Source organism: Schistocerca gregaria, chromosome 1, assembly GCF_023897955.1.
Source record: "Schistocerca gregaria isolate iqSchGreg1 chromosome 1, iqSchGreg1.2, whole genome shotgun sequence".
NCBI lineage: Eukaryota > Metazoa > Arthropoda > Insecta > Orthoptera > Acrididae > Schistocerca > Schistocerca gregaria.
The window spans coordinates 792,527,492-792,539,916 of NC_064920.1; the positions used below are offsets into that span (position 1 = coordinate 792,527,492).

At 47.6% G+C, this 12,425-nt stretch overlaps 1 protein-coding gene across 1 annotated transcript in view; it reads left to right on the forward strand.

The window, feature by feature from the left end:
* The first annotated feature begins 6,681 nt into the window (after nt 1-6,681).
* The window catches only part of LOC126274082 (microtubule-associated protein futsch), a 255,151-nt gene continuing 249,407 nt past the window's right edge, over nt 6,682-12,425 (forward strand). Inside the window, exon 1 of the mRNA XM_049977084.1 lies at nt 6,682-7,075. Within this exon, the coding sequence (XP_049833041.1) occupies nt 6,786-7,075 (290 nt within the window). The 5' untranslated portion in view covers nt 6,682-6,785. The remainder of the gene's footprint in view (nt 7,076-12,425) is intronic.

Below are 12,425 nucleotides of genomic sequence, written 5' to 3' on the forward strand. Positions count from 1 at the left end.
GGTCCTCCAGGGAGTCACAGGCATCCAATGGCATAGCGGCTCTGATATCTTCCGCTTCTGTGTGCACGTAGCAGCAGACCTATGGTTCTGAATCGAATTGTGTGTCCTGTCCCAAAGGTAACCTGAAGGCAAAGCAGCCTTTTGTATACTGAGCTGTCAAGTGAAGTATAATGTCGTGTGAATAGCTGGGCATATAACTTAGAGCAAAGGTCTCTTAGATACAAGCTAGTCCCTGATAGCTGAATGCTATTGGTTAAGTCATGTACTTCCACGCCTAAAGCATTCAAAAGTCCAACCCAACGACGTTTTTAACTTCCTCAGTGTTTACCACCAAGATGCCTGCCATGAAGACACTAAAATGATACTGAATGCGAGTCATGATCTGTCATTTCACTTCGATAGTATTGTTGCTGTAGCCATGTAGACGTCAGGAGTATGCCTGTAGTGGAGGTGAGCCCAAATGGTGACACTTCCGTATCACAATAGTCGTGAAAGAGCCCCTGTCAACTTGGAACTCCACTGGGACTGCGTTGACTCCCACCATGAGCGTTAAAAGTCTATTAGACACAGGGAGCATAGTGTGGACATGTAAAATATCCAGCGCATAGGGGTCGGATACCTACTCAATTCCAGCGGAATGGCGTTCCATGTGGGCGTAACCGACATTCTTCTAGAGAGAAGACTGAAAGACTTCAGCCCTGTCTCCTGTCTTGCCACAGGAAAATATGTAGCCCTGCAATAATAAGACTGTTGCTGTGGTTGAGTGATAAAACAGTTGCCACATGAGGGTAACCATTGCGGGCCACGCACATTGTTTGAGGACTTGCTAGCTGCAGGTCACGGCCGTGGTTTTGGTTGGGGCCGCAAACACTTACGATGGGTCGTTTAATGTTGCAGATGACTGTAGAGACTATTCAAAAGCCCGAATGATGGGGAGGCAAGTCCCTAACGTAGGATACTTGAGTTTGAGGAGGTCATTACCGAGGACTTTAAACCCTGCAATTTGGCTGTTCTCATCTGTAAGATTGTCCACTGATCTTGTGCCAGCTAAAAATGTTATGCGGGCCACTGCAACATGCGCTTGAGCGTCGAAATATTCTGGTGGACAAGTCTTTAAGCTAGAGTACAGAAGAGCATTGAAACCCACTTTAGGGTTGAGCTGATGCAGTAGATGATAAATTTTCAGGCGTGCATAGGCCAAGAAGAACGTGCACTGCTAGTTGTCACCTGTGAGACCAAAGCTAGGAAATGTTGCTACATTCTGGCCATGTGGTTTGCCCATGGCTCGATCTTCCGTTCATACACCTGGGAAGGCTGCGCGCCCCTCTGCATCCTTCTATCAGTGAACTGATGCAGGACAGACAAGTGGACAGCTCCTGGTTAGAAGTGATGATGCCCGCCATCCTGTCCACCATTGCGTGCGTGGCCTTTCACATGTCCTGGAGTAGCAGAAAAACGTTGGTAGTAGCATCCGAAGGGTTGGACATGGTGGAATAAAAATATGCTGTCAAGATCTTTGCAACGCAGAAGTCACACGCAGACTGACACTGTGTACGAACACGCATGGTGATGTTGATTCATGGAAAAATTGCTCATAGCCACTTGCCAAGTTTTGCGGTGGTTAAGGCACTTAGAGAACACATCCCAGGTAAATAATGCAGAAGAGTGTTATTGAAAAGTATGTAAACCAAATACTCCTCTATTGAAGAAAAGTTAATCTCTACAATAGTTTGTGAAAATTTATGATCAACACTTAACCTACATAGGTCCAAACTTAGGATGAAGGCCGTAATGAAGAAACAGTCAAAGATGATTTTCACTCAGAAGTAGAACAAAATAACGTAGTGAAGGTCGACGGCCAATACTAAGTTCCTGGTCGTTTCCAGTGCAAACTCCTGGTGATGGTGAAGGCAAACACTGGTGGATCCCTCAGTCGGCGGTGGCACAGCATCGTAGGTAGCGAGGGTTCCGATAGACACTCTGATTGAAGTATTGCGAGGGCAGTCAATGTCTGGTCCAGAGAACTCGACAGGAGATGCTTCAAGCCGCTTTGCTCCGTCCTAAATACCCAGACCACGTAGAGATAGTAAAGGAAATATTTGTGATCATGTGGCCCTTGGTGGGGAACAGGTCCGTGGGACTAGTGTCCTCTGGTGTTGTACGCTCTGCCACCTGCTGACCTAGCAGCTGATATAACCCCCTCGACTTTAGTCCACTGGTGCACCCTTGCCGGTCTATAGGGCGTACAGCCCGTATAGAGCATACGTCTATGGACAAACACCTCCTGGAGTTCCGACTAATGAGCTAGTTATACACAAGGAATTGCTCGAATGGTGTTCCAGAGACAGAATATTTATGATCTGTGGGAGAAGATCATTGGGACAAAGGGAAGTGGTGAACCACTATATTTGATGCAAGCTAATTGATATAATTTATTACTTCATCTTCCATTTTACTGAGGGATGGGGACGTTGTTCTTTATACTAATAATACAAACATAAAAAATTATGCTTCACCCGGTTCCCAGAACTCCTGAAGATAGACGTTGACTGTGGACACTGTATCACAGACACAGTCCCTTTTACTGTTCAGAGATGTCACTAAAGACGCCAGAAGATGTAAACAACCATGCATGAGCAGGTCCTATTACACGGAGGGGGTCCGACAACCAATCAGTTCCAGTCATTCCACCAGGAAGGAGGTACACGGCTCTTGTTGTCTGTAATTCAACCATCCCTACGCGGTCAATACCGCGGTTCGATCGCGTCCGCATTGTTACTTTGTGTCAGGAAGGGATTTCCACACAAGGGAAGTGTCCAGGCGTCTCGGAGGAAACCAAAGCGATGTTGTTCGGACATGGAGGCGATACAGAGAGACAGGAACTGTCGATGACACGCCTCTCTCAGGCCGCCAAAGGGCTACTAATGCAGTGAATGACCACTACCTACGGATTACGGCTCGGAGGAACCGTGACAGCAACGGCTCCATGTTGAATAATGCTTTTCGTGCAGCCACAGGGCGTCGTATTATGACTCAAACTGTGCACAATGGGCTGTATGATACGCAACTTCATTCCCGCCGTCCGTGGCGAGGTCCATTTTTGCAACCACGACATCAGGCAGCGTGGTACTGATGGGCCCAACAACATGGACCGCTCATAATTGGCATCACGTTCTCTTCACCGGTGAGTGTCACATATGTCTTCAACCAGGCGATCGTCGGAAACGTATTTGGAGGCAATCCAGTTAGGCTGAACGCCTTAGATACAGCGTCCAGCGAGTGCAGCAAGGTGGAGTTTCCCTGCTGTTTTGGGATGGTATCATGTGGGGCCGACCTACGCCGCTGGTGGTCATGGGAGGCTCTATAACGGCTGTACGATACGTGAATGTCATCCTCCGACCGATAGTGCAACCATATTGGCAGCATATTGGAGAGGCATTCGTCTTCATGGACGACAATTCACGCCGCCATCGTGCACATCTTGTGAATGACTTCATACAGGATAACGGCATCGCTCGACTGAAGTGGCCAGCGTGTTCCCCAGACATGAGCCCTATCGAATGTGACTGGGATAGATTGAAAATGGCCGTTTACGGTCGATGTGACCCACCAACTACTCCGAGGGATCTACGCCGAATCGCCGTTGAGAAGTGGGACCAACAGTGCCTTGATGAACTTGTGGATAGTATGTCACGACGAATACAGGTATGCATCAATGCAAGAGGACGTGCTACTGGATATCAGAGGTACCGGTGTGTACAGCAATCTGGACAACCACCTCTGAAGGTCTCGCTGTATAGTGGTACAACATGCAGTGTGTGGTTTTCATGAGCAATATGAAGGACGGAAATGATGTTTACGTTGATCTCTATTCAAATTTTCTATACAGGTTCCGGAACTCTCGGGACCGAGGTGATGCAAAACTTTTTTTGATGTGTGTATTAAAATCTTTATTTTCCTTCAGTATCCGTCATAGTTGTGGTTGCGACAATAGTCATTTACTTTGGTGACAAGTTTTTAACAATCACGTTCCTTTTCACACCACGTCCTTAGATGTAAGTGCAATCGTACAGTTACCAACAATGCACATGTTAGTAAGCAAATAATGCGTCATCCCTCAACTCTGACGATTATATGTATACAACATGACAAAGCTAGTACGAGCATCCAATCGAATCCAGTTTACTGTGGTCGATTGGAAACAATTCATTTTAACTCCCTATCCATACTTATTGTGCTAACTGGACCGCTGATAGCGATTTGGAACTCACGAATGATCCCTCCCAATTATTTCATGCGATTTTTTACGACCGCCCTCCGCAGTGTTCGATGGTCCCCATCTGTCAGTGATCTGCCTGGTCTTAACATTAGTTGTGGTTGTTTCTTCACATTTCCACTTCACAATCACATCATCCAAAAGTCGAGTTAGGGAGCTTCAGAAGGGTTCAGATATCCGTGATGGATTTGTTACTCTGTGGACATCTAGTAGCTAGCCTACGCTCGAAGTCAATCAGTTGTCCATTCTTCTGTCATTACATCTGTACCGACGACACCATGCCTCCTGCTTCCTTTTATACTGGCAGGTCCGTCTCTCTAGACATGTAGTGGGCAGTTCAGCATTACACAGAGGTGTCCGAATACTTTTGATCAGACAGTGTCCAATGATTGTGCAGATACATACTTTACAGTTGCTCAGCAATTGGTTGGCCTTAGCATGTTCTCGATGATGAAGTCATTAGAATTTCGAAATATATAGTAATAAGTGAATATAACCAAACGCAGCTGGTTGGAATTAATTGAGAAAAATAGAATAAGTAGATATTCTACGTAACAACGATTTATTGAGAAGCTGCTGCGCCTGCAGTATTAGGGCGGATGAAGGAAGATGAGGGTTTAACATGCGTTGACATAGAGGTTGTTACAGACATCACAGGCTCGGACTGGACTGGGAAGAGGGAAAGAAGTCTTCCGCATCCTTTTCGAAACCTTTGTTCCGACATGCACCTTAAGCGTTTAGGGGAAAACGTAGGAAAATTAATTTGAATGCCCCAATTCTTGTGCGACGTATCTAGAATGAGATTTTCACTCCGCAGCGGAGTGTGAGCTGATATGAAACGTCCTGGCAGATTAAAACTGTGTGCCGGATCGAGACTCGAAGTCGGGACCTTTGCCTTTCGCGGACAAGTGCTCTACCAACTGAGATACCCAAGCAGGACTCGTGCCCCGTCCTCGGAGCTTTACTTCTGCCTTCCAAACTATACAGAAACTCTCCTGCGAACCTTGCAGAACTAGCACTCCTGAAAGAAAGATACTGCGGAGACATGGCTTAGCCACAGGCTGGGGAATGTTTCCATAATGAGAGTTTCACTCTGCAGCGGAGTGTGCGCTGATATGAAACTTCCTGGCAGATAAAAAGTGTGTGCCGGACCGAGACTCGAAGTCGGGGCCTTTGCTTTCGCGGGCAAGTGCTCTACCAACTGAGCTACACAAGCACGACTCACGCCCCCTCCTCACAGCTTTACTTCTTCCAGTATCTCGTCTGCTACCTTCCAAACTTTACAGAAGCTCTCCTGTGAACCTTGCAGAACTAGCACTCCTGAAAGAAAGATACTGCGGAGACATGGCTTAGCCACAGGCTGGGGAATGTTTCCATAATGAGAGTTTCACTCTGCAGCGGAGTGTGCGCTGATATGAAACTTCCTGGCAGATTAAAACCTGAGCTACCCAAGCACGGAAGTTTGGAAGGTAGGAGACGAGATGCTAGCAGAAGTAAAGCTGTGAGGAAGGGGCGTGAGTCGTGCTTGGGTAGCTCAGTTGGCAGAGCACTTGCTCACGAAATGCACAGATCCCGAGTTCGAGTCTCGGTCAAATGGCTCTGAGAACTATGGGACTTAACTTCTGAGGTCTTCAGTCCCCTAAAAATTAGAACTACTTAAACATAACTAACCTAAGGACATCACACACATCGACGCCAGAGGCAGGATTCGAACTTGCGGCTGTAGCGATCGCGCAGTTGCAGACTGTAGCGTCTAGAACCGCTTGGCCACACCAGCCGGCAGTCTCGGTCCGGCACACAGTTTTAATCTGCCAGGAAGTTCCATTGTGCTACGTCGCTCAGTAGCTAGAGCGTCTCTCGGGGTTGGGCCTGCCCATCATCCGCTGAGTGCAGTGGTCGTGAGGTGCAGAGGATGTTCCGGGGCCGGACAGCACGTGGCGGTCATCGCCCGAGCGCCGCTCCTCGGGCAGACGCGCGCCTCCCGCTGCCGCTGCCCACTCGGCTGCTCCCTCTGGCACGTCGCCCCGCCGCGCCGGCTCCCGCCTGATATTTCGCCAGCACTATTTCTGCCTCAAGCCCACCGCTTCGCCAGTCGATGGGCCGCGTTATATTTACCTGATCCACCACCAGTCCCAGTGTCCGCTGCTACCGCAAACCCTTCATTCTTCCGATTTAGTGCGGTTTTTTCGCACTGATGCGGCGCGGACTGGAAAGAAAAGGGGCATTTGCAACGAGGAACGGGGACGGAAGCTACTGCGCCGCTAGGAGATTTCCTAAGCGGCTGGTTGACAGAAACAATCGGAGTATTGCTGGCAACGCCGCTGTCCCCTGGCGAAGAGTCCGGCAATAAAAATAGCGGCCACCCGTTGTCACTCGGCCCGGTGAGAACGGCGGCGGCGCAGCCAGCAGCCAGGCGAGAGCGCATGCGGTGTAATTAGGGGATCGCAGCCGAGCAGCAGCAGCAGCAGCAGCGGCGGCAGCTTCCGGGGGGCGGCGAGCGGCAGTGCGGATGAAGCCCCGCGGCCGATCGGAAGAGCCGCGCAGCCCGGGGGCGGCGGCCGCGGCCGCGGCAGTCGGCCAGCCCCGCAGCCGCCGCGACTCGTCCGCGTCGAGCCTGGGGAGCGGCGTGCGCTGCGCCTGCCAGTTCTACCAGAGCGACAGCCTGCTGCCCGAGCGCGCCGCGCAGCGCGCCGCCCTGCAGACGCACCAGCGGCCGCCCAGTAGGCCGCCGAGCCGCACCGCGGACTCGCCGACGACCTCGCCCGCAGCCACCATGCAGCGACCGCGGCCCGCTTCGGGGTGAGCTGAGCTGACGCTAGCGCGCCCTCGCGCCGCTCCCCGACTGCCGCCGCTCGCCGCCCGCCTCGGTATTTCAAACGGTGGAGGGGATGAGGCTTGAGGTCGTTCACTTGTCGGTAAATGTGCCACATCGTACGACGCATCCGAGTGGACTGCATTCCCTCGACGCCAGTTGTATGCTACTCTGGATTAACTATCCCGGTGCAGACGGCTATTTACCATAATTCGTCACAGTCCTCGTCTGATTTCATACGAAGCCTAGATTTCCGGAAAGCTTTTGACACCGTTCCTCACAAGCGACTTCTAATCAAGCTGCGGGCCTATGGGGTATCGTCTCAGTTGTCCGACTAGATTAGTGATTTCCTGTCAGGAAGGTCGCAGTTCGTAGTAATAGACGGCAAAACCTCGACTAAAACTAAAGTGATATCAGGTGTTCCCCAGGGAAGCGTCCTGGGACCTCTGCTGTTCCTGATCTATATAAATGACCTGGGTGACAATCTGAGCAGTTCTCTTAGGTTTTTCGCAGATGATGCTGTAATTTACCGTCTAGTAAGGTCATTCGAAGACCAGTATCAGTTGCAAAGCGATTTAGAAAATATTGCTATATGGTGTGGCAGGTGGCAGTTGACGCTAAATAACGAAAAGTGTGAGGTGATCCACATGAGTTCCAAACGAAATCCGTTGGAATTCGATTACTCGATAAATAGTACAATTCTCAAGGCTGTCAATTCAACTAAGTACCTGGGTGTTAAAATTACGAACAACTTCAGTTGGAAAGACCACATAGATAATATTGGGGGGGGGGGGGGGGGGGGTAATGCGAGCCAAAGGTTGCGTTTCATTGGCAGGACACTTAGAAGATGCAACAAGTCCACTAAAGAGACAGCTTACACTACACTCGTTCGTACTCTGTTGGAATATTGCTGCGCGGTGTGGGACCATTACCAGGTGGGATTGACGGAGGACATCGAAAGGATGCAAAAAAGGGCACCTCGTTTTGTATTATCACGTAATAGGGGAGAGAGTGTGGCAGATATGATACGCGAGTTGGGAAGGAAGTCATTACAGCAAAGACGTTCTTCGTCGCGGCGAGATCTATTTACGAAATTTCAGTCACCAACTTTCTCTTTCGAATGCGAAAATATTTTGTTGAGCCCAACCTACATAGGTAGGAATGATCATCAAAATAAAATAAGAGAAATCAGAGCTCGAACAGAAAGGTTTAGGTGTTCGTTTTTCCCGCGCGCTGTTTGGGAGTGGAATGGTAGAGAGATAGTATAATTGTCCTTCGATGGACCCTCTACCAAGCACTTAAATGTGAATTGCAGAGTAATCATGTAGATGTAGATTTAGATATAGCCTCCTTAGAATGTCGCGAACTTTGTGGACGAACTTTCGTGGATTATTCAGAGATTGTGGCTGACTGCGTGGATGTATGGGAACCATCCCAACTGCGGCTAGTAAGTTAGTATTTTCATCAGTGGAGGGGATGAGAACTTTTGTCAGTCACTTATCGTTAAACGTGCTACATCCCGCGACGCACCCGACAGTATTACATTCGGATGATGCTGGGTTAATTTTTGTGGTGGCGAGTGTCTTTTGCGACATGGTAGCCGTCCGCAGCTCGTGGTCTCGCGGTCGCGTTCTCGCTTCCCGAGCACGGGGTTCCGAGTTCGATTCCCGGCGGGGCCAGGGATTTTCACCTGCCTCGAGATGACTGGGTGTTTGTGTTGTCCTCATCATTCACTCACGTGGCAATATTGGACTGAGAAAAGGTTAGGAATTAGTACGGGCGCTGATAACCGCGTAGCTGAGCGCCCAACAATCCACACACCATCATCATCATATAGTCGCCACAGCCATCGTCTCTTTTCATGTCCTGCCTTAGCACCTCGACCGAGATGGCGAAGCAGAGTGGCAGCGAAGTTCGCGGACGAACTTTCGTGCGTTGTTCGAAGTATCTGGTTAACAGTGCGGAACCATTCCAACTGCCACTAGTGGCAGCCGAGTTCGGTAATTCAACCAGAGAAGGGCTCGAGTCGCGAGATCACACACCAATGAGACTTGCTGATTCGCTTGTGGATAAATGTGTCGCATTGTACAACGAGGTTAAACGGACTTCAGTTAGATGACGTCTGTTTTTCCTCCGTCTGCGTTAATTTTTGAGGTGGAAATTGTAACTTACCATGTTGTTACCTAAGACTTAATTTCATCTCCAATCTGATATCGAGGTCAAAATAAGAGGACTCCGCGGCAGAGCGTAAAAATATTGTTCACAAATTTTGGCCGGCTACTGGTAGAGAGGAAATCGTCCCAGCCTACTGCCGAGTTTGGTATATCAGTCGCCCAATATGGAGAGCTGAGGCCTTTCGCTTATCGCTAAACGCGCCGCGTCGTGCCCTACGACGGAATGGGTGGGGACGATTTCATGTCTTATGTCAGCGACTCTGGTCTAATTTTCGTGTTAGAGAGTACAGTTTGTTACATTATCATAACAGAGTTCATTACATTTTGTTTACAGCTTTCACACTGATATCGAAGCCGCAACTTACGTTGAAAGATAATTTAATGATGAATCTTAAGTGATCTTTCAAAGACATTGGCTGGTTGTAGTAATATGTGGAAACAATTGCCACTGGTGACTGCCGAGCTCGTTATTTCAGTCGTCGGATGATATTGTAGCTAAGGATTTCAGCAATATAGATCGCGGAGGGCATTTACTAATCCTTAAGTTGGCAGTACTGTTTACGTTAGATCGCTTTCTGATCAAGCTGCTGGGCGTATCTCAGCAACTATAGATTATATGTCGCGCTCGAGACTCCCATCTGCCTTTTCATCTTCATGTTCTGCATCTAATTTGATAATTAGCCTCTCGATCGACGCCGGTGCTGCTGTAATATTTTTACGTCTCATATGACAATGCTGAAATTAAGAAAAGGCTTCTAAAAGCATAAGTATTCAGAGATGATCTACAGGGTGTTACAAAAAGGTACGGCCAAACTTTCAGGAAACATTCCTCACACACAAAGAAAGAAAATATGTTATGTGGACATGTGTTCGGAAACGCTTACTTTCCATGTTAGAGCTCATTTTATTACTGCTCTTCAAACCACATTAATCATGGAATGGAAACACACAGCAACAGAACGTACCAGCGTGACTTCAAACACTTTGTTACAGGAAATGTTCAAAATGTCCTCCGTTAGCGAGGATAAATGCATCCACCCTTCGTCGTATGGAATCCCTGATGCGCTGATGCAGCCCTGGAGAACGGCGTATTGTATCACAGCGGTCCACAATACGAGCACAAAGAGTCTCTACATTTGGTACCGGGGTTGCGTAGACAAGAGCTTTCAAATGCCTCCATAAATGAAAGTCAAGAGGGTTGAGCTCAGGAGAGCGTGGAGGCCATGGAATTGGTCCGCCTCTACCAATCCATCGGTCACCGAATCTGTTGTTGAGAAGCGTGCGAACACTTCGACTCAAATGTGCAGGAGCTCAATCGCGCATGAACCACATGTTGTGTCGTACTTATAAAGGCACATGTTCTAGCAGCACAGGTAGTGTATCCCGTATGAAATCATGATAACGTGCTCCATTGAGCGTAGGTGGAAGAAACTAAAATGAGCTCTAACATGGAAATTAAGCGTTTCCGGACACATGTCCACATAACATATTTTCTTTATTTAACTGTGAGGAATGTTTCCTGAAAGTTTGGCCATACCTTTTTGTAACACCCTGTATATGGCTATGAAATTTGTGCTTTTCGAACTGAGGAAGGAAAGAATTTGAAGCGGTACAATGCCACAGACTCGTGATGAAGATGGAATGGAATGATCATATAGTGAAGACACTGGTGAAACGGCATTTAAGAAGGGAAATCTACTTTGGAGGTTGGTCACAAATACTGGCTGACCACATTAATGTAAGGAATTTCCTGTGAGAGAGTAAAATGTATGTTGCAATAGAAAAACTGAAGTGAGAGTTCCACTTGACTGTGTAACATTTTGTTTGTACTGCAATTTATCTAACGATTTGGGACCACAATTAACACGAATTTCGCGAAGTCTCTGAGTTATACAAAAAATAGTAGCTAATTACATATAATTCAGCCAAAATATTCATGAAATCATGTGTAACTGATCGAAAACAGATGCTCGCGATATCGATAAAAGTAATTACCCTGGTAAATCTATCGACAGCTCATCTTCGTCTGGCATGCACATCGTACTATTACATAAATCAAGAGTGCAGTGTGAACCATCATCCCAGCCTACCGCCAGTCCTTCAGTAGGGGTTCTCCACTTATCCCGTTTCCCCAGTTGCCTTTTTATTTCTTCACATATACCATATCATGCGTATTTCAAATTGTGTTCCTGTACCTAAATTGTGGTCCTCTGTTTCACTATTCCCCTTGTCATGTTAGTCTACTATTGTTTTCAGGAGCCACTAGTACCTCAGTAAATGTCCAATAAGGCTATTGTTCCCCGTTACTGTGGACTTCTATACAGCTTTCCATTCATCCTCTTTATTATCTTGTCGGTCCCTGTGGTCATTATCATGATCTCTAGCATCGTATCTCAAACGAATTCAATCTCCTGCTAAATTCGATTCCAAAAGTCTGAATTTCACAACAATACAACCAATGGTCTAAATGTGCGCTTTTATAAGTATTTTATTAAGTTGCAAGTTACAACGTGACGTTAAAATACTTTTATTCTTACTAAGAGCACTGTTCTCTTCATAAATTGTGCTTGGTATCTCTACGTTACAATTCTCATCGCAGGTGACCTCACTCCCCACATAAAACGATGAAGCCGTTTAATAATAATAAAAAAAAGGTTCATATGGCTCTGAACACTATGGAACTTAACTTCTGAGGTCATCAGTTCCCTAGAACTTAGAACTACTTAAACCTAACTAACCTAAGGACATCGCACACATCCATGCCCGAGGCAGGATTCGAACCTGCGACCGTAGCGGTTTCACGGTTCCAGACTGTAGCGCCTAGAACCGCACGGCCACCCCGGCCAGTGAAGCTGTTTAATCTTGGACGTTTACGAATGGAGCGACCAGAAAACACATGTCCACAGATGGGGCATAACGCATATTGGCTCGAAAACTACTGTGTATTAAGTAGTGCTCCTCGAAACTGTTTTTCACAGTATCCAGTATGATCATAGCTAATTGTGCGGAGTTTTTCTCATGGAGTGCAGTATCACAGAAGACTGGTGCTCGCCTTGAACTGCTGCTACAATCCAAATGTCACTTCCGCGTCCTATCTTGTGAGCGAGATGGTTACTGAACAGTGCTTCCGGGTTCAGTCCTTGGAATACCGAATTTCTCATCA